General features: G+C 42.4%; 1 protein-coding gene across 4 annotated transcripts in view; it reads right to left on the bottom strand.

Moving 5' to 3' along the window:
* Positions 1–15,013, bottom strand: part of LOC117144469 (homeotic protein ultrabithorax) — a 75,869-nt gene extending 60,856 nt beyond the window's left edge. The window contains exons 1-2 of one of the 4 annotated variants that reach the window (XM_033309634.1): positions 13,983–15,013; positions 6,595–6,645 (exon numbers count right to left, since the gene is read on the bottom strand). In XM_033309634.1, coding sequence (XP_033165525.1) covers positions 6,595–6,645; positions 13,983–14,748 — 817 coding nt within the window. In that variant the 5' untranslated portion in view covers positions 14,749–15,013. The remainder of the gene's footprint in view (positions 1–6,594; positions 6,646–13,982) is intronic. The other 3 variants (XM_033309635.1, XM_033309638.1, XM_033309636.1) reach the window with 3 other exon arrangements.
* Between the last annotated feature and the right edge of the window lie 8,049 nt (positions 15,014–23,062).

The raw sequence follows: 23,062 nt of genomic DNA, 5'->3' as shown, positions 1-23,062 counted from the left end.
CTCTCTCTCTCTCTCTCGCTCTTCAATCGAGCTCACGCCCAAAAATTTGGTCATGTTTTGTGTTTGTGTCACAGACACAACACAACAAACTTGCGCATAAATACGTAAAAATACTCTGACCAATTCCAAATGCATCGAGTGCGATAAACAGGGCCCAAAATACTTGGCATACGACTTTTGGCCAGTTATCAGTTTCAGTTTGGCTCGGTGATTTACTGCCGAAAGTATTCCCAAAACAGAAAACTACCTGTTCTATTGATCTGAGGCCCTAACAGTCCCTAACTTTCTCTTCCATCCTCTAGTTCGAATGTTTGGGCTGCTCAGGTGTCAATACACTCGCCTTCGGCAGCCGCAGAGGCGTCTTGGCCTCCTACTCCAATCCAATCCCAACCTATCCGATACCATCCCATCCAATCCAATCCGTTCCAATCCCCCTTCTTCCTGACCAAAACCCAACTGACAATGACATATTTGGCTGGCACTTTCATCGCACGTCCATGTTAATATGCTCAAGATTTATGGCCCCAGCTGACAAAGGAAATGGCATTCTGGCTCAATTGTCGTTGCTGTTGTTGTGCACATCCATTTTGTTGCTGCAGCGGAAAGTTGCATAATTTTTATGGACACTCGTTAATAGATCATCGATTGAGATTTCAGGGAAACGCTCGATTCTGGTTCGGTCCTACTGCGGTGGGTCTGTCTGCCTACAAAATTCTCATGAAATCGGGGGAACGTGATTTTGTTGTCAGTTCGGTGGGGGTTGGTAAAAGGGCGGGGCGTGATTGGTATATTTCCAGTAAAACAAGACAACAGTAAAACCAACAAAAATTACAATTTTTCATGTTAATTTGATAATATATTCAGCATCTTAATCAAATTTCCGAACCAAAGTTTAAAAATAAAATATATTAATATTAAAGCGGCATCATCATAATTTTTCATAACTTCTAATATCTTTCAAAAGCTAACATCTATAAGATACATGTTAATCCAACCAAGAACCCCTAACGACTCCAGGTAATCTTAACTGGTATAACAATGTTCTTTGCAGCACTAACCTTGGTCTAATCAGAAGAATTATCTCACCTCTGCGGACTCCCATTGACAGCTGCGAATATCGTAAACGGTCTACGGTCACCTGTATTGTTCCAATTCGAATAAAGGTGAGATTGAGATTCATTCCGCCGAGAGCAGATAAATTTATTCCCAAAGCAACCACTAAACCGGCTGAGCGAAATGATGATCGATCACCAGGTGAGCGAAAGAGAGGAGCCAGATAAATAGAGAGAACGCGCACAGAGAGCAGATGAATAAGAAGGCGAGAGAGAAAGAACGAGCGCATACCTGTGCGGTGAGCAAGCAACTTATTCTGTGGATCAGGTGAAGATCACTGAAGATTTCCAGCCATCTGACATTTCCAAAATGGGTTCACGCACGCACACCAGCACACTTGTCCCTATGGGCGATCAGTCACTTGTTTCTATGAGCGATCACCACCAGGTTCATTTCATTTGCCCAACGGACGCGGACATTGTCATGACGTTTGCTCTTCTTTCGGGTCTGCGCGATCAGCTGATCATGATGGCCGCCAAAAGCAGGTTTTCAGCTCAACCGAGCATTATTAATCATAAGCCGAAAGAGGAAAGAGAGCGCACCTCCAACAGAGTGAGTGGGAAAGACAACAAACGCTTTTCAAATACCACAAAATTTATGGCTTGAAGCCAAGCCGACGGCAAGCAGTCCGCGACATGCACAAAAGTCATTTATTTCGCGGGCTCTGCTTTTTGACCTAGAAAATCATCGGTAGCCGCTGCGATTCCGATTCGTATCTCCCAGATACACACGCACTTCCGCTGCCGCCGAACCCATAAATTATCTGCACTACTTTTCCACAAATTTGAAACTTGAACAGGGGGGGGACCAAACTCCTTTAGGGGCTCCGATTTCAAATCCCTAACTCGCTGAAAGTCCTGCAAACTATAGACCCTTCATTTGTACGCTGACCAACGCCTTGAACGGATCTTACAGCTTTCGCAGCCGTGATCTTGACCAAGATCGAGGCCAGTTTACCGCCGGCATTTCGCGATCTTCGCAGCGCGTTCTTTTGTTTTTGTTTTCCCCCCGTTCGTTTCGTTTCTCGTGTGTTTTTGCTGATCTGGAGCAAATTGGTTTTTGGCGGTTAATAAATTTTCAAATTAATTGACTAATTGCATACCCACAGCGAAGCAAACAGAATGGCAATAAAAGTGAATCGAAAGAGAGCAGCCGAAAAGATACGGATGTAAATTCCGCGATAAGACGGATTCCCGGATATTTGAAGCCATTGGCTCATCGCGAGCAAATATGGTCACTACTCCCCAAAGTGGTGGTTCCATCTACTATCATATGTATCTGTTTTTCGAGTTCCAACCGTTCATTAAGTGTGGCTTAGAAAAACAAACTGCAATTCCAACGTGTGTTCACTTTGGATCAAAGATTCAAATGCACGTTTTAATGACACAATGATATGGTAAATTACGCCAGTGTAAATGCTATTAGCTGTGGCCTGTAATCACGGCTGCTAAAAGGAGCTTAAAGTGTTTTGCGCTGTGTGAGGAGTGCTTATTGACTTAATATTAAATACACGTTTGTTTTGAGAGATTTTGAAGCAAACAAAGTTGCTCTAGGTAAAAAGAAGATATTTAAACGGGAAATTTGTATAAAACAAGCTATTTATAATGTTTCAATGTATTATTTCGGCCTGTTTTATTCGAATTTTATCATTTTGATAAACAACTTTCTATATTTCTAATAATTTAAAATATTATCTTATTTTCTGAGCTTCAGTACCAATAATTAGCACATACTTTGCCAGTTCATTCAAATCTCCCCAAAGTGTTCATTACGGCAATGAGGCCAAAATTACTAATTCATTAATTGAAACCTGCCTCAGTCCGGTGCTGACCAGGCCAGGCCAGATGTCCATTGGCTCTATGCTCGTTGGCGACACACGCCACGATGTCCTTGCCAGGGCCACCCCCTTTTCGTCCTGCCCATCCTGCAGATGCTGCAAATGCCAACGGTAAAAACGAAAGTGCCCTGTTGCCATTTTATGAACTGTTTCTGCTCCGTTGGAAAGAGTACAACACTTACACTTGCCACACACAAAGTGCTCCCCAGTTAATAATTTCGAAGTGTGTAAAATCAAATTGCCAGCACGTTGCGAATGCGGATGTGTGATCGGAGTATCTGTCGGATAACATGGGTGCTGTGTGTTGGGCTAATTTGCCAGTGATTTGAAGCCCATCAAATTAGTGGCAGAATTCTTCTTTGAGCTTTGCTTCTTGAATAATTTATGCATGAGCGTGGTGCGACAGTTTTTGGACTCTCTTTTTCGTTTCCAGCATATGTGGCATATTTTCGCACTCTGCACACTCTTTTATTGTCTATTTTTTGTTGGCTGTGCCAGGACGGACATTTGTCCGTATTGCAGGTGCTGTCGTTTGTTTGTCTGGACTGGGTCTACTTCTCGTTCTCTTTCTCCATTTCTCCTTTCTCTACTGGCTGTTATTGTGTAATGTATATGAATATGAATTATGGAAATTGCAGCGCCACAACGACAAGGACAACGACCAGCGAACAAGAGCCTGAGTATTCAAAATACTCACAGTCGCATTTGGCACAATTTTTTGTTGCCCATTTTTTGTCATTCGTTCGCGAATTTTAAAACTCTCCTGGGAGGATTTTTTGTTGATTTTTGGGGGCGGTGTTTCCGCATGTTTGCAGGCGATTTTTGAGGTCGTTGGTACAGTGACCGAGTTTGGTTTTTTTTTATGGATTCGATCTCTTTTAAAGGTTGGACCTAACATTTGCTAACTATGTAGGATGATCAAGAATCCTTGCTTAATTTGAATGTCTAGGTACCAGAAGTCTAATAAATAAAAAAAAATAAATAAAAATCCCGCACTTCGAAAAAATCCCACATAAATTCAATTAAATCGAACACCGGCTCTGGCGATTCCAATATTATACAAACGAATAAAAATAAGGAGCTCTCGTTCGCCCCCATGTGCCACGCCCCCTGCGTCGGACATCCGCCGCTGACATTTACATTTAATGCTTGCAAATTTAACAAATAATATTCAATTAACAATTTGAATATGAATTTATTACAGGGGTGCCGGCCGACGGAGGCCGAACCGCGCGTCCAAAGTGGTAACAACTTCGACATCGCCAATCGACATGTGAGGGGAGGGTTTTAGCGGGAAGTAACGAGTTGGCCAAGTGGCCGACTTGTTTACCCTGCCACCAGCAAACACACAAGGCGAAAAACAGACAAAAAAAAAAAAACAGAACAAAAACAACCACGCTGAAAACAAAACAAAGCCGGAGAGGCGAAAAAAAGTTATGTGAAAAAGGTGGGAAAATGCAAGCATTGTTAGCCTTTTGGCCAGGCTAAAAGGTAACGAAGCATGCAGCCACTGACGGATAAACGGACAAACGGACAGCTATACGGACATTCAGATGGAGGAAGCCGCGCAGGAAGCACAAGGAGCATGGCACGACTCCTGGCAGGCCGCACATTTCAATAATTATTAACTGCAACATGCTACATGCAACATGGCCACATGGCCACATGCAACCTGCAACGCGCCGCACAGTAGCAACACACACACAAACATATGGAGTAACTAGGGGGACCAGCAATTATCAAAACTTGTCCAAAATGACATTTTTTCCCGGCCAGCCAGGTGGACGCACATGCATTTTAGAGTTGGGGGCGTCAGCCCGTTGGCCATTGCATTTTGGCACGTTGCGGATTTTGAAATGCAAACACGGCATTTAATTCTATTAAGGCCGCTATTTAATTATCTCTTGCGGCTACGGACCCAAATCGCGGCTTTCAATGTCAGAGAAGCCGGAAGAGAGTGGTTCCCCTGTTGGGTCCAAAGACCCCTCCCCCACAAGTTGCCGCCTAAGTGCTGGGCATAATCCACAGCCAGAAGCTGTGCGGCTTATCGGTGCTTATCTGCGGGAGTCAAAAGTGATGCCACACGGGGAAAAGTGGAAATCGAATTCGGCTTTAACTGATCGTAATTGCTTGTGAATTTAAATTCTCTCTTTTGTCATGTAAAATATATAACAGGGTTACTTAAAACCAGTTTATGTATTCTTGCAAGCTAATAATTTTCTATTTCCACTAATGTTTTGGATTCGATCAAAACACGTTGTTTAGCAACACACTTTTCTCTCCGTGCACAGTTGGTGGGATAGTTGATCGCAGATTCCCAAGTAGCTGCCCACTTGTTGCGCCTGTGCCAACATTTAGCTACCGATTTGCACGAGATTATCAATTGAATATAAATAATAAGTGGGAGCGAAGTAGCTGACTGAGCAGCAATCTGGGTGGCTCAGCTTTACTGATGGCCCGGCAATTTTTCGCCCCAATGCCCCGGCAACAATGTATGTAATTTGAGTGGCCTGCCCGCAAAAAACAAAAAAAAAAACTCAAGACCCGCGCTGATCAGAGGGAGGCATCCATCCCCGAGTCCCCGAGTCCCCGGCTTTTCCCTTGTTCACGTGTGTAATTGGATTTTAAGAAGTAGCTGCGCGAGACAAGACTGATTGATAACCTCGCATCAAAAGGTCCCAAACAACAGGCTGAAATAAACGCCTTCAGTGGCTCTGGGGCTTTGATGTTCGCGTTCGGCAGCGACTATCTTAAGAGGATCAGATATAGACGAATTTGTGATACACTGAAATAAAAGGGGATGCAAATATTCCAGCAAATTAAATATGGAAAAAGTAATGCAAATTCCCTTATTAACTTGCATTATCTTTATTCGCTGTATGCATTATTTGAGAATAATTAATCTAGCTGCAAACTGAAGGCGACCAGCTTTATAGAATTACATTCTATTACTTAAGAAGGTCAGAATATTTGTTACGTTTTTATATTATAATTAAATAAATAAAAATTCATATAATCATTTGAATGCTCTAGCAAACTCAGACAATGAATAATTAAACAAAAAAAATGTATTCAAATTCATATTTTATCTGGAAAGCTGTTAATTAACGAAATTAACACTCAAAGTGCAGGGTATGCAGGGAAAACACGCAATTCGGCTACTTGATCGTCGGCGGGAACGAGAGTCGATAGCACGAGGTACTATAGGGAAAAGGGAGCCGCTCGAACAAGGTTTCCAACCGGGCCAAGATCTGGATTTCTTCTCCCCCTGCCCATCCATCGTGCGTGTTGGCCGCGTTTGTTGGCCAATTGAATTGCCATGTTTAATATTAATTGCCAGCGGAGCAAGCAGCTCGAACATGGCGAGCTCCCTCGGCTGGAGCGTAATCATGGGACAGTGAATCAATCATTTCCACACGCGGCCCCCAGGTTTTCCCGGTCCACCCACAGCCCCGCCCCATTGATTCATGAATTTTGCCCACCTAAAAGAGGAATACTACAATATTTTAGCCACCAACACCATAATGGGATTAGTTCTCTACGGTTTGTTAGTGGACCTGCTCTACACTCTATACTCTATACTCTATTTTGCGGAAAACTTAAGAGCGAATAATGTAACGAAATAAAAGTGGAAATTTTCTTACCCATGTCTGTTGATATGCCGCCGTATTGTGTTAAATCAGATCTTATCTTACCTGAAAATGCAAGCAAAGCGGAGAGAAGAAAACGTTTAAAAAATGTGGAATCAAAATTGTTTGCTCTCAAGAGATCTCGAGATGCAGATGGATGGTGTTTGGACTATATGGGGGTACGTGGGGATCTAGGGGGCAGGGGATCGTAGGGTTAAGCAGCCGCACGTGTTGCGAAGCCGGTTAAGATTTGCCAACCGAAGCTTTGTTGTTGTCGATGGAATATTGGCTACTGACTAGAGAAATATGAAAAGGTACAAAAAGATAACTGATAATTGGAATCAATTATCAATTACAGGCACACGGATTGTTATATTAAAAAAATATTAAATCAAAGTCAATAGATCTATTTTAATTGTTTAATTATTTGTATAAAAATATAAATTAGAAAACAATTAATTAGTAATTCTCCCAGGTGTAAACTATAACAACATTCCTTCGAATATCCCATTTAATAATCAGTTTTAGGAAGGGTGTTGTTTCTAAGCCACTCAAAGTGCACTTCATAGCTCATGATATCTCGTCTGGCCCTACGAGAGTCTTTCAAAGTTTGAACTAGGGCTATCAATCGCGGCATTATCGCCTGTTTCTATCGCAGTTTGCTGGATGTCTCGCCTTTTTCACGATATTTAGCGTCGCCTCAGCTTTGTTTATGCCATGAAAGTGCAAAATGTAAACAATCCGAAATGCCAACGCCTCGAAAAGGGTCGATGAGGGGGCGTCGGCAGCTTGCCGTGGAGGTAAAAGGTAAAAGTATAAAAATATGATTTAATGGCAGCGATAAAACACGTGTGTATTTAAATATGCGCGCCTGGCGCCTGAGTAAACGTAATTTCCAGCTAACAGACACAGAGACAGCCGAGTGCCGCACACAGATACTGCTACTATGTGGCCATCCAGACGCAAAGAAACAACAAAGAAAATATTAAATTAAAAAAAATAACAAGAAAACGGCCAAAAACTATGAGGGGGGGTAAAGGGTATTACATTTGACAAACGCCTCGCTTTCCTCTCTGTCTTTTTCTCTGTCTCATTCTTTCTGTAAATGAAAATGGGAATTATGAAGGAAAAAAAGAGGAAAACGGCCAGCCGCCACTTTAGACAAATTCAAACAAATGGCTGGCAAAAGGGGGGATGCTGAGTGCTGTTTACATGCGACGCGACTTGTAAAAATTAAACATTTAGTTTGCGGTCTTGCCCCCTGAAAACTAAGCTCTTGCCCCTCCCCCCTCAGGAAATTTTCACACCTTTTCAACGGGAGAAACTGATTTTTTATGACTCTTTAAGGCGGCGCACGCTTCGTTTTTGTGGCGGATTAGCCGCCAGTCGCATAAATGAACGAGAGAGAGATCTCCGGGAAAATGCTCTCATTTTCCGGCTGCAGCTTGCGGCGTCTTTGGCCTTTTATTGCCCATCAAATGGTCTGATATAAATCTTAATTGCCGACCCAAATAAATAGACGCCAAGAGCATGTGGCATGGAGAACTTTGAGCAGACCATCAAACTCAACAGAATGCAACTTGAACATCCGAGCGATTCACTTTCGAGTGGAAAACTCGTTAGCTATTTAGCATAAACACTTTCCCAGTTTGACCAGCAAACTGATAACAACTGGCCGGCAACAACAAGTTCGAGAAGTTGCAGCCAGAAGAAGTCATTAAGGAAACATTAAATTGACATTAATGTGGTTCCAAACGGAGGAGGCGAAGGACTCAGCCGGAGGAGCCGAAAGTTCTGACCAAAGTTCTAGTTCAGATAAATCAAAATAAAAATCTATAAATTATAGTGTAAAAGCAAATGTTTGGAGAATGCTTCGAACCAATCGATGACCCAACAACGAAAAAATATATTCCAAGCTGCCATAACAGTTACCCACATTTTTGGCCAAGGCAAATCTCGTAAATCATGAAGAGCTGGCCAAACAGGCTCTTGAGAAAAGGTATCAACGAATCCGAGATGCCCTCATTTTTTGCCATAGAGTGGGTAGGGGAATCTAGTTTGGAAAACACGGGGGTTTCCTTATTAAAACGTTGTATGCCTCTGATTAACTTCTTTATTCATATAAAATATTCTTACATATTTTAAATGGCGTGAACAGACGAAAGAAGTATTTATGCTTAATATGCTTAAGCTTGTGAGCATGTGGCTTTGTGCCTACACTGGAAAATATAGTTTGTTTCAATAATTTTTTTTCTTGTTTTAAGATCATAAGTAATGTGGCTTCTTAGGAAAGTAAGTTTTGGTTTTTAAGTTATAAAGTTAAATTTTTTCTGTCCAGTTCTATTGGCCGAGCCACCTGAAGCTGCTCGACTGGACAATTGTGAACCCATTAATCTTTGTCTTTTTAGTCTTGGAGATTTCTATCTTAATTGAAGCTCATTATAATATGCGTTTCCTACGATGCGGCGTGTTTGTTTGCTGGTAGCCCAACTTCTGTTACACAACCCGAAGACAGGCGATATTCAAACGAGATGGAGATTGGGCGACTGGGAGACTGGTGGGCAGCTTTTGCACTCGGAGAACTTGGGGCCGTTGGATCGTGGGGATCAGATCGCAATCAGGCCGAAATCCCGGCAAGAGGCCACCACCAATGAATTATTAATAATAAATAAATCATTATTAAAATCAAAATAATACGCAAATATGCATATTATCGGAAACAACATGGAGCGTTTTGTGTACGCGTGCGTGTGTATTTGTTTCTTTTCATGTTTACGCCACTTTCCCATACAGACACACAAGTGGTTATAATGAATGATTTGTTGTTTTATAATAAACACGGCGAGCGTCGAGCAGCAATGTTGGCGTCTTCCAAGTGGCGATATGGCTATGACGTAGCCACCAAAGGGTTAATGGAGGGGGTCTTCTGCTTCGGTCACTAACGTCTGCTATACGTATGTATGTTCCCATACTCCCCCGTATGTACACATACATATCCCCATATTCTCGACCCTTGTCCCTTTCCCTTCTGGCATGGCTGCGCTCTGTCCATCTCTCTTTCACCCCTTTGCATGTGTTTTTTGGCCGGGCCGTGTGTTGTTGTTTTTATTAGGTATCAAAAACACCTTAGAACATGATTTTGCAACTGCCACGGGAAGACGTCCGCACAGTGGGCCCACAAATATGAATAATAACGGCTTGTTCACATGGCATTTGTATGTCAAAGATGATGATCGATAATGTCACCATACGGAAGAATCTCACAGTACATATACTCTAACAATTATTGCTTATCTGCAATCGGTTCTACATGTATAATAGTTATTGATCACGAAATTATTGTAAAAAATACAGCACCTAATCATTTTTAATGGGGTCATTTGGGGGAGAGCGAATGATTTTGAATTGGTACTTTGGATTGTAATAAGTTTAACAACTTAGCGCCGTAAATTGTGTTGTTAAAATGTATTTTATATGTTTAAGCGTTCACACTTGCGTTCTAATTAATTAACTATATTATAATACAATATATATAATTTAATCATTTATATACTGTTATATAAATATATTTCCCGTAGTCAATTTTTTAGTTATTCGTAGTTTCTGGAGAATAACGTTTTTTATGTATTTTAATATTATTATGCTCATGGTTTCAATTTTTTGAATCAAAAAACTTAGCATTTGCCCAGTGCAACTACGAGTGCCTCGAAAAATACGAGGGAAAAGCCAAAATTGCTCCTCGCCCTGCAGCTCCACGTAGTGGCCGTTGTTGTTGCTGCTGTTGTTGTTGGGCCATGTGTCTGGGCCACTTTGTGTTGTCGTCGTTGGCGACGTCGACGTCTTGCAACTTTGGTCTCCTCGACCGCCAGTCGCAGTCGCAGTGCGAGTCCAACGACTTGAGAACTGAGGACCGCCAAGGTGCTTATTAAATTCCTTATTTAAAAATACATTAAAAAATGCAAGAAGCTGCCCCAGAACCCGAAAACCAATCCCCGAAAAAGGAGAATCGATGCCCCAGAATGGGGAGAGACTGGCAAGGGGGGCATCCGCATCCCTAGCATCCGCCACAGAAATTGCGATGCTCACAGGCGCTTTGATTTGTTTCTGATCTTGCTGAATTTTGCATTCTGCGCTCCGCGAAAAAAATGATTAAAAGCGCGCGTTGAAAGGTTTTCCTGTGTGCGTTCGCTTGCACTTCGCCATTTACATAATCAGCGGCATCATCGACGCACTTCCCCTGGCAGTTAATTGCATGTTGCAACGGCAACTGTTGCCCGACATTTGAACTGCACAATTTTGGTGTGTCTCCTGCAGCCCACAGCCCATTAACCTTGGAGGGATATGACGTGCCCTCCTCGGCCCTACGTGTTCCCGACAATTGCAGGTAGATATGTATTTAAGTGTATTACCGGAATACCAGGCATCCTGATAATTACGTCACAGCGTGAGAGTTCTTTCCTCGGGAACTGCGGCAAATATGAATTATGATTGCACCGAAACGTGTCAATTGCCCAGCCGCCCAGCTATTCTCAAGGTCATTGTGGGACAAAAAAAAGTAACAAGCCGCAACAAAATCTATTTATGAGTTCGAACTGTGCTTACACTGGGAAAAACTAGCATCAGCATTGAATTCTTCCTATAATCACTTTAATAAATTGGCATGCGATTTTAATACACAATGTATGGAAATAATTTTTACTATTCAAAAGAGATATCTTAGATTATGACTGATGTTTAAGTTCGTTCATAAGTGATATGTAAGTTCAAAATTATTGGCTTTGCTTTGCCAAAATCACACATTGCACATCATTTTTAATAAATAAATTTGTTAAATTTGTTAAATACAGCTGCAATGATTTTCCCTGTAAAACTTCGTAGTTCGCTTTATAATTTTCTTCCTGTGCCACGTTCGAAATTAGGCGACCGACAAATTTCGGACAGCCGCAGAACTCGGCCATAAACCACTTCGCCGACGTGAACCTCACACACCGGCCCGGGCAAATAAAGCAAATTTACGAATTTATGTTGAAATTTATCGATAATGACTTAAAAGCCTTCAGGACAATGATTTAATGCCCTCCGCCCGCCGCTCGCCGTGTTCGCACATACAACAAACAGCGGCCCAAGAACAACATAGCAACGCCAACTGCGAATCCAAAGGCCAGAAAACTCTGATGTGGGTTTTTCAAATATGAAGCCATGTTTAGATACGATAAAATTGAATTTGGTTTGCATTTGGGGCCCCGGATCAGCGGCAAATGATCGATGATCGCTGGAAGTGTGCGCCGATTTATTTATGACTTGATTTTCCGTTGCGATCATCAGATTTAATCAGTTCGCTCAGAGCAAGTCGCTTAAAATTAAATTATATTCGCATTATATGTTTTGGAGTAAATCAAATCGGCGATAACAGTGACAAATGGCAATAATGCGGATCTAGCGAATTAGAGATAAGGCCATATACATATACATATAACATATTTTGAATTCCAGGTCTCAAGTTCAAAAAATTCAATCAGTCTGAATATCGTAACTTCCAGCTCGTCTCGTTTTCTTATAAGAAACAAATTAAGATGGAAGTTTCAGGTAAACGTGTCCTACCATCTTCAGGTAAGAATGCATTTGAATTTCTTAGAGGGAATGTTCCACTTAAGATGTTATACCTCGCAGAGATTGTCTGACACACTGGAAGTGTTATACAAGACACCCTGTATGAATGGTTTTCGGCAATGGTGTTTCTTTGGTCTTGGCCTGGCCAATTCATCACCGACACTTCAGACTGGTCAGGCTCTGCGCATAAATTTCATTACCCTGATCATCTTGCAGATCGGATCGATCCGAGGGAAAACCTGTCGCAAGGCTCGCGAATTTAGTTCAACTTTAATTGTTTTTTAACCAGCTCTTCGCGTTGGCTATAAGTGAAATTTGATTGATTTTCGAAGGGTATTTTACAAGCTCCCTTTCATACACAGACAAAAATTATTAGGCAAATAATTATTTGAGCCTTTCAAACAATTCAGAAAATGTAATAATTTTAAGTTTAAATTGTTAAGCTATTTTGAAAATAATAACTTGTAAGCACTTTATTTTCCCAATTTCTTTAGTGCCAACTTGAGTGCAGTTTATGTTCGATCTTCGAGCACCTAGACCTCCTTCGGCTGACCTACTCTTGGCTTTGTTCTTGGCCCAAACGGCAATCTCGGCCCAGACGCAAGCCGTTCGCCTCGCTCGGCTGGTGGCTGAAACCCGTGGAAAAGTCGGGCGGTGAGGTGCTGAACGTAATTACATAATGGCGTAGTTAACCGTAATAAGCGCGACTTCTGCGCGCAGTGTGTGTCCTGAAAGGATTCTTGCCCTTTCTCGCCGACTCCTGTGGCTGCCTTTGCTGCCTTTTGCTATTTCTAGCCTTCTCCGTTGCTATTTTGCAGCTCTTTTTAAGCCGCATGCCATAACTCACGCAGCTCGTTGCCGCTCTCTTGTTGCACAAATTGCAGCTCACTTGGGCTGCCAGCGCTGCAACAATTACCGCCGAGCATCATTAAAAGCAAAGGTGACAAAAATTAGTAAACAAAGTGTTGAAAATTATGAGGCAGACGTAGCGCGCTGCAAGGTGTCGCGGAGCGGAGCAGGTGAAATCGGAGGGTCTGAGCTGGTTTTTTCTTTTTTTTTTTTAGCTACTCATGGCTCTTCTTTATGGCTGTGATCTCGCTTAGAGTGATTAAATCGCTGAAATTGGCGGGCAGCGAATAAACTATGGTCGGATTGGCCACCCCAACGGGTGCCATTTAATAGAATGATTGGATAATAATTTTAAGTTAGCCAAAGGGGTTTTTGCTTTTTTCACACTTAGTGAATCTAAAATATACGTCCTAATTTTCTTCCTCTAAAGAATATATTTTAACTATTTTTTTTTTAATTTTTAATGTTTTTACCAAGTATAATCACATATTTTTTCTGAACTTTTTAGCCAATTTGAATATACACAATTTTAACTAGGACTTTATTTTTTGCATCCTAAATCAATAATAAATTTTTAGTTTCTATTTTAGTTTTTTCAATGGAAAGTTTTTGATTGCCAATAAGGTGTACAATACTCCTAGGTACATCCCATTAAGAGGTCTGTTCTGCCTGCTTTTATATGTCTTACATTACAAGTTGTTATCTGTTTTTCCCATGATCGATTCGAGCTCTTTATTAAATTGCTTTACATGTTGACTTGTCTGTTAATCGGAGCAGAGACGGCAATTAGTCACAGGATGACTTTTGTTGCCATAGCTGCAATCTGTTGAGCTTGATAACAACTGGAAAAACAACAAAGCTTTGGTTGGCACTGCAGGGATGAGTAGAGAAGGGATGGGATTTCGGGGGACTTTCAGTGGACTTGTGCTGCAGTGGACACTCACTTTTGGTCGGATCTTCAGGACACTCACCTGCGATAGCCATCCAGGGGTAGAAAGTGTGATTGCTGGCCTGGTGTAAACTGCTGGCGGCCGCCGTTTGGGCAGCGGCGCCCGAGATGGTGCAATTGGCATTCCAGGCTGTGCCCGCTCCGGCCACGCCCACGCCGCTCTGTACGCCCCCGGCGTTGCCGTTGCCGCCGCTGACACTCACATTACCGCCGGCACTGCCGCCACGATGGCTAACGGGACTGCCGCCCGACGTGTCCAAGTAGCCGCCCACTCGGGAATCTGGGGTGCAGGCGGAGGGTCTAACGGGCATGCCGCCCGCCGGATTGTTCTGTCCGTTTGCATTGGCCGCATTACCGCCATTGGCGTTGCCGGCTCCACCTGTTCCGCCCGCTCCGCCGCCACCACCGCCTCCGCCGCCACCCCCGCCGCCATTCGAGCCGCCCGTGTTCCAAATGTCCTTGTAGCCATTCACCGCATCCGCCTTGATATTCAGGCAGTCCTGTTTGTAGGCTCCGGCTCCATCGCCGTATATCTTGTTGCAGGCGGCCGTGATGCTGGCATCGTAGGGCGAGTCCTGGGTGGTGCGTTGCAGATGGTGGTTGGCATAGGGACTCATGCCGAGCGAGAGGGGGAATCCCCTGTACGCGGCCGCCGCTGCACTGGCCGTCTGGTCGTGGTGGCCACCGCTGCCCATCGCCATTCCGGTGGCCTGGTGCGGATGGCCATAAAAGCCGGAGGCCTGCTCAAAGTACGAGTTCATTGCGCTGCTGGCGGTGAGAATCTTGGCGGTGCTCCGTCTGAGACGGGCTAAAAGTCGTTGGGGGCTTGACCGATTTCACACGAATTGGTTTCCAGCGATCTGCGATTTTTGGCGAATTTTATTTGAGTGTTTCCTGATGTGTGTTTGTGATGTTCCTTTGCCTTCTTTGGACTTAAACAAATTTTGTTAAACTCTTTTTAAGATTTATTTTTTATTTTCACTCCAAGTCTTTGTTGATTAAGTTTTGTTTTTTATAGTTAAATATGTCTTATTATTTTTGTAATATTCTTGAAAATTTTTCTCGTTTGTTTTAGCACCAATTTAAATTTTCTTTGTTTGAAGTAACCAATTTGTTTTTCATTTATTTAAATATTTATAAAATATTTTTCTGTTTGGTAAATATTTATTTCAAAAGTTAATATTTTTATTGCACTCTCCACGCGGGTCGTTTTAAAATTTATTTTAGCACTAATGTTTATTGAAACTTCAATCTTAATAATCTTAAATATTTTTCCACAATTGTTTGTACGATTTCACAAGTGTTTCGTATACTTTGTTGCGTTTTGGTTTCGGTTTTTAGCCAATTGCACTTTGCTGTTAATTGAATTCGAATTTGAATACTTGGATTGCGCTTGCCTTGGCACTATCAAAGGCTCGTAAGCGTTACGATTATTACTATGTTTATTGTTATTGCAATTATTATTATTATTTTTATGGTTTTAACGATTTCAACGATTTGAACGGTTATTAGCCTTAGTGCTGACCGAACGGGCGCGAATGCGTCTGCTGACGGATTTCCTCGAATCTGGACGCCAATCTAGTGGAAAGCGACTTTTCCGCGCGGCATTCACGGGCGGACGCGTGGGCGAGCGGTAAAGCGCTGAGGGCCAATAATAACAATAATGCCGCTGATAATGTGGATAATAAAACAAAGCGCGCGCCTGTTATCCAATCCGTTGCCATCGAACGAATGTGGCACCAAATCGCAGTTGCCAGTGTTTTGACTTTGCTCTGCCGACTCAACTCACTCGACTCGGCCTAAAAACGAGTGGAAAACAGAAACAGAGAGCCAGCGAAACGCTCAAAACCAGATTGTTTTTGAGCGCTCTTGCGCTCTCTCTTGAGTGCTCAGTTCAAGTTTATCGGGGTGGGCGCCTCTTGTTCATTCATTCGCGAGGAAGGAAAATGCGCTCGCCGCGGGAAATTCATCATGGAGGAGGGCTGATTTTCCTTCAACTGAGTGGCGAAAAAACGCTCGACGGGCTGCCCGCCAGTTGCCAGTTGCACGCCAAACGATGCGCATCCCGTTTTTGCTCGGTTTTAGCGCACTCATGAATACAATTTTAGTTCCCTGTCTTTGTGCTAGAATATGACTTACGCAAAATATTTATAACTATTTCTTTTCAATTTAAGCCGCCCATTTTTTAATTTTTCAATATTTTGGGAAATATTTTGCACACAAATCGTCAATGTTTAATTGTGTGAAGTACACAAGAACAAACCTTAATCATGTATTATTTTCAATTATATCTATATCTTTTGTTTTAAAAAAATGTTTTTAATAGTGGAAATATTGTAATTATTAATTTTATTTCTATGGAAGTAAAAAACAACCTACAAGGCTAATTCAATTTGATATGGCATAAAAAGATACTTAGCACTTAAAAGCTTTATTAGGCATTTAAAAGCGAATTATAATATATTAATAAAGACATAATTTTTGTAAAAAAAATTCCCGTGTTTGGCATTAGTTTATTGATGATAAGTCAACCCCAAGCTCGGCAGGGTACGGTAATACAAGCCAGGGATCCGGAAAATTTGTGTGCTGCGGTTTTCCTTTTCCTATTCAAATTCAAATTCGCATTCGAATCCAAATGTTCAATCCGTTCGCCAATACTTTCAATGGGATATTAATGTCAATGTAAATATGGTGGGAATTGATGCTAATAAATTCATATGCATAATGCAAATAGATCGGGGTCTTGCAGACCGAGAACGCCGCGCCATTCGCGAAAGTTTCGCAAATATTTGTCAAAGTTTCCACATTCGCACAAACGGCTCGTAGATTAAGCCAGAAACCGACGGCGAACAAACAAAGTTGCTTGCCACAAGTGTTTGCAAAATAAACTTATTATAAGAAGAAATTTACTTTTCTACTTTTCCAACCCCTGCCAGCGCCATTTCCGCCGCTAAAATTTTCGGTGCCAAGTCTTAAAAATCAACAACAAGCGAAAGATACAAAAACTTGCACAGAACACAGATACACACCACCACATACACACTCTGGCAAACACTTGAATCACATTCGGAGACGCGGCGACATTTTCCAAATATGCGACCAAAAGCCCAAGGAAAAGCGAAGCCAAAAGGCGAGAAGACCCAGAGCAAAGCAAAAGTAAAGTAAAAATCGCAGTCGCAACTGCAAACTAAATATCGTGAGTTGGGAATCCAGGACCCAGAAACTCGCTATCCCGCATTTGGGACCCAGGGGAAGGACACGAGTGCGAAGGACTCGCGGGGATGACAGAGAAATAGCCTCATAACCATTTGAAGCCATTCGAAGGCGCATAAAAGGATCACAACAATCGCCGAAATGAGCCATAATGAGCTCGTAAAAATTTTGCTACCTAATATACTCGGGAATCTTACGGGTACGAGTATATTCAAACTTGCTACGTTATGGGGTATGCAATGGGGCAGCGCCAGCTCCCCTCTGTGGCTCCTGCTCCTCTCGTTGCTCTTACCTCCTGCAGGAGCTACTCCTCCTGCAGAAAGTTGGAACGCGCAGTTTTGTTTTTGTTCGACATCGATGATTGTTTTTTCCTCCGCTCTGCATTCTCGAGTTGGCTGAAATAAGAGGAGTGTTTGTAGTTACTGCTCGGTTATGAATTGATGTATTTCTTTCCGAAAGTGGAAGCGTTTTTGTTGGAGATTTTTCACCAATCACATTAATTTAAAAATTACGATTAATATTAAAAGAACGTTTTACTTAGAAACTAGTAACATTCTCTATAGCAGCAGCATTTATTTATTTATTTCTTCTGGATGTGTAAACACGTTTTAACAATGGAGGCCGCCACCACGCCCACACAGCCCGAAAAGGGAGGCTTCGATTGTCTTGGCATAAAGTCGCAATGAGATTGTGCGATTCCCGATTCGCAATTCGATTCCCAGGCATTTGCATACAAAGCGATCTCATTTTCATATGGCCACCACCAGCGCCCCCGCTTCACTGTCATCGGTAGCTTGTTGCAGCAATTTACGAGAGCTTCCGTTTCGCGAAAAGGGGTATTAAGTGCAAAGCTCACACCTGTCCAAATAGCCTGAGGTTGCCCAGTTGCCCAGTGGATATGGACAATGCTAAATGTGGCCAATTAGCCCCGAGGCGGCCAAATCCGTGGCCAAAACCTGACTCCTCCTTCACACCAACGCCTTGATTGATGGCCTCCATCTCCGTTCACCGTTCGCTGTTGAGAACTGGTGCAGGGCAATTAGACAAGCCGTTTAATTGCCACCTTGGCAGCTCGTTTGCCTCCTCACCCGCTGTTTTATTGGCCACAATCGCTCAAATCGAGCGACGCCATTCGTATGCGTGCGATGGGCGCACCCAATCTAATCATAGTCCAAAACAGATACATTTGCTCCAGGTGGAAAGGAGGGAAATCGGGGGGAGCCACTTACGCAGCTAATAAAGCAGCAATTTGGCAGCTGGAAGCGCCGGCGCTGACGCCAGTCCAGAAACATCAAACGGCTAGTACCAGAGTATACTAGTTGCCCTCCTCCGTTCGAGATCAAAGTTTTCGTGGCCCCGAGGTTTATTTACACAAAAATGTTCAACAAAATACTGCCTGCACTCTCCGACTTGTTTACGTATTGTCTATAAGGATTTCGGCTGTGTCTTTCGGCATTTTTCTGTTCGATGCGGCTCGGCACCTGTTAGATGGTGCACTGGGAAAAAATACTTGAAAAAGGCCGTTGCTATTGGGAAATATTATTTAAAAATGATTAGTTCTTGCTACATTATGTAGCGATTTTAGCAACTGCTTGAAGCTTTCTAAAACAAATAATCCACTTTAGTAGAATAACTTAACTGTTTCTTACTTTTTTCTGTGTAAATTTGGGTGGTACTTTGAAAGGGCCTATCTCAACGCCCTCCAAATTTATCACCCCAATCGTTCAGAATTTTCAAAGTCAATACGCTTCGCTGTCGATTTTTGGTCTTTGATGAGACCGAAGCCAAATGATCGCGAACCACGTGGTGTCGACAAGTTAATGAGCCAACAAATGGCAGAATTTGATTCATTTGGCATTTAGATTTCTTATGTTGCTACTGATTAGAGCCACTAATTAGATTGCGGAACCTTAGTACGTTTTCTTAAAACAATATTATGATGTCGTTATTATAAAATACAGTAGGTTTTTTAATAATAAAACAATACAACCTCTAATTTTCTTCGAATTATTTTATGTTACCTTCACTGATATTATTTTTAATTGGGGCCTACAAACTTTGTAAATATTTATGCCAAGAATTATTTTTAAAATAAGCCAAACTAAAGCCTGAGAAATTTGAAATAAAGCCCCGCCCCCCAAACAATAAGAGCTACCCATATAGTGCGACCTCCCACACCGACGCTTTTCCGAAAAATTTAATGAAAAATGTAATCCACAAAAAAATGAGCCAGAAACAATGAGTGAACGAAATGGACCAAGGAGCGAACAGAAATGAAACTACCGGGCGCACTTCCTCTGCAAATTTGAATGGCCCCGGCTACAATGGTCATAATGTACGCATGGATTAACCAATTACATTGCAATTTTAATTTGCAGGCTGGCGAAATTTTATTGCGAAATTGGCGGGAGCGCAAAATGAAATCGGCGCGCCGCGAATATGGAACGCATTGATAAGGAAATCCTGAGGGCCATGCAGCGGTTTTTTTGGGCGCGTTTTCGGTTTGGCTTGGGGAGTGGCAGTTGACCCGAAAGCAAGGGCCATGGCAAACAGAGATGCGAATAAGAGCACAAACAGAGGTCCGAATGCGCAATGCAATCCAACGGATTTAAGTTCTTTATTAACACTTAATAAATCATAGGAGGGCGGCTGCAGGTGGGTGGTGCAGGATGGTTCCAGCCGCCCCTGGAGCTCGTTTTCATTCCGTTGACGACGCTTCGTCGGCCTCTGGAGGGGAAATGGTGGCCATAAAACTAGCGCCGGCGGACCGAACCGAACCGAGCTAAACCGGGAAAGGGCCGTAAATGCTTGTCCATCCATCCACCCTTTCATCCATTCATCCATCTGCTGTCCGGCTGTCCGGCACTATCTGCCACATTGCGACAGTGTCAAGCATAAATCCTCATCATAATTCAAAGCATTGATCATCGCCTCCGACTCCCACTCGAATGGCAAAAAATGACAAATTGTTTGGCGCTTGCATGTGGCGCCTGCCCTTTTGCACGTGTGTTGCCAGTTTCAAGTTGCAACTGCAACTGCAGTAGCAGCACAGCCAGCAACGGCAAATGCAACGTGCACAAATAAAATACTCGTAAAATTGAGCCGACCGCTGCAGAAGCAACGGAAAAAATTTTCCTCTTTCATTTTTAAATGAAAGTTTATTATTGTTTTTGCCTGACAAGATAAGGTAAAAGTCGTAAAATTTTATTATGTATTTATGCATTAAACATTCTGCATTATGAATTTAATACGGAATTATAAATATTTGCGGATTTAAACTTAAGGCCTATTTGTGTGCAAGTGTCGTCAAATTCAGGTGAATCGATTGGAGGGAGAAGTGCGGTGCACAAAGTTGAATATTTAGTGCCCATTCATTGTGGGCGCAACCATTCATTCTATTTAAGCCCGCTTAAAATTAAACATGTGTCAGTGCAAGGCGAAAATCGAACAGAAAACTGCAGTTGAGTTAGCAAAATCAATGGGAATTTCAATTTCGGCTAATAGCGTTTATTCTAATCGAAAAATCGAAAGAAAAACTTTTGAATTTCGCTCTACTTCTGGTTAATTTCACTTTGTTAAGTATATTTTTTAAAGGAATTTAAATAAATATTAAATATGAATATTAAACAGAAAAACAAAGAATAAAAAGCGTTAAACTTGAAATCGCGTGTAAAATTATTTTGTTATTTATTAAAGAAGTTATATTTCTTTGTATTGCATAGAATTAAACAGATAAAAGTTATATTTTCAACTGAAATACTGAAGTTAAATATCCTTGGAGCTAATGTCATTTAGGCAACCATTAAGTCTCATTTGAATGTCGTTCCACCGTTAGGTGAATTTATAGGACGACTCGCGACCTGGACAGACAACTCGATGCATTTTCCAGCTCGAATCCGTTGGAAAATCAATGAACGCAAAAAGCCCGGCCTACGGACAAGACATACAAATTTTCCAATTAAGCAGAACACGTTTCCTAACGATTATTTTATACAATCGAATCGAAACGAAGCCAATTAAGACTATCGACGACGACTGCCAAAGCGATTGCGTTAGTACGAATAAATCGTGAGGGGATTCCAAAGCGAGCTCCTTCGATTTGATGAATTAATGATTAAGTTGACGTGCCACCGACTGACGATCCACCGCCGGCTGTCAAATGCGACCCAATGCACACCCAAGGGGCAGTTGCAGGGGCAGCTTCAGCCGCAATGTGCAACAATTGGGCGTGCATATTCGTTAGCGAGTGCCACCAACGTTGGCGGTGCCGGTGGTAATTGAGGCGTGTGTGGGTGGGGGAGTGGCTGCCATTGTCATTGCAGCTTGACGAGCTGCAACGCTTAAAATGTTTGCAGATTGCATTCGCGATATACGAATGCCAGGGCAAGCACGCAGAAAAAAGGATTTCAATAGACTAAAGGAAAAAAATGTATTTGCAGCACAATTGCTTTATTTCTGGTAAGTGTCCTCATGTATACATGTACATATCTTCTTAAATTTCTTAGGTTAAAAATAATCCTTTTTTTCCATAAAGCCAACGATTTAATTGAATTACCAACTTCCTAACACATCCGAATACTAAACCAATATGAATTTTGGCTTGCAAAGTATGGTAAGTATCAAGAACACCTTTTTTTCTGGGTGTACCTGGGATGGCTGAACAATTGCGAGGCGCGCGATTTTCCATTTTTATGCGCAGCATTTCCACAATTCAAATTTGCACACAAAGTGGCAATTGGGCCCAAAACCGTTGCGAGCGCCTTTTATGGTCTATACAATCAGAGACGTACATAGCTGCGGACGGAGCTGCAACCGGCAACAGCCAACTGCCAACTGACGACTTGCAACCGCTCGTTGAGCGGCGAGGCAGCAGCGCATAATTGAATCGAAGCGCTCTTCGCGTTTCTTCAAATGAACGTCAATTAAAAATGCATCATAACCGCCCCCAGCGCCATTCCATAAACGCTGGCTTAATTTATTCCCCATCGGTGGGCCGGGAAAAACGGCCGCACCGATTCTGGCCATAAAGCAAACCAGTCCCAGGTAATAGTTGCGTATTAGTGTTATGGCACCCCGCCAGCCGGAACCCGATATCCATTACCATCCGATGCTGCGGCCAGGTGGAGTGCCACCCATCTGGTCATCCGTATGCATGTTATGGCCACACTCACGATAGAAACTCGTACAATGTGGACTTGATTGGCAGATCGGCCTGATGGATTCGTAACGTGTGTCTAAGAAGTAAATTATCTCGGGGGAAATTGATTGAAATTGATAAGCCGCCATTGATTCGCCAACTTTGAGCATGCAAAATATTTAATCAGATCCCAAAGACGTGATATTAAGGGTCATTTGCTTCGATCGTTCAAATAAATATAATGTATATGGATGAAGAATATATGAGATCAGGCAATGCACTTTATTGGCTTCCATAAGCTTTTGATTACTTTATGGGACTCACAATGTTTGAAAATATGGCTAATCGTTTAATTCCCCAAGATCATTATAAATAAAATTTAAGCCTTACACTTACACTTACTTATCTACTTACTTATTTCCTTCTTTCTGCTCGAATTGCTTAATTTTGAAACACAATATATTTGTCGATGAAGTGCAATTGTAATTTTGATGTTCATATTACTGTCATTGGGTCCGCCCAGTCACATTACTTTCCACCATCAATAACTATCTGGCAAATGGCTTAATTAGAAAGTTTTCAAGTGTTCAAGTTGTCGTCGCTGAAGACTCTGTTCGCTGGTCTATCCGCAGGACATGGCTGGGTCTGGTGCCTCCGCTCCACCCACACCCTTAAAGTTGGCCAGTCGCTGGATGTGGCCCACTAGTTCGGGCCAAAGGCAGCCG

The sequence above is a fragment of the Drosophila mauritiana genome, chromosome 3R, assembly GCF_004382145.1.
Source record: "Drosophila mauritiana strain mau12 chromosome 3R, ASM438214v1, whole genome shotgun sequence".
NCBI classification, from domain to species: Eukaryota; Metazoa; Arthropoda; class Insecta; order Diptera; family Drosophilidae; genus Drosophila; species Drosophila mauritiana.
Note: the sequence above shows the minus strand (reverse complement) of the source record. Positions and strands in the feature narration are given on the sequence as shown.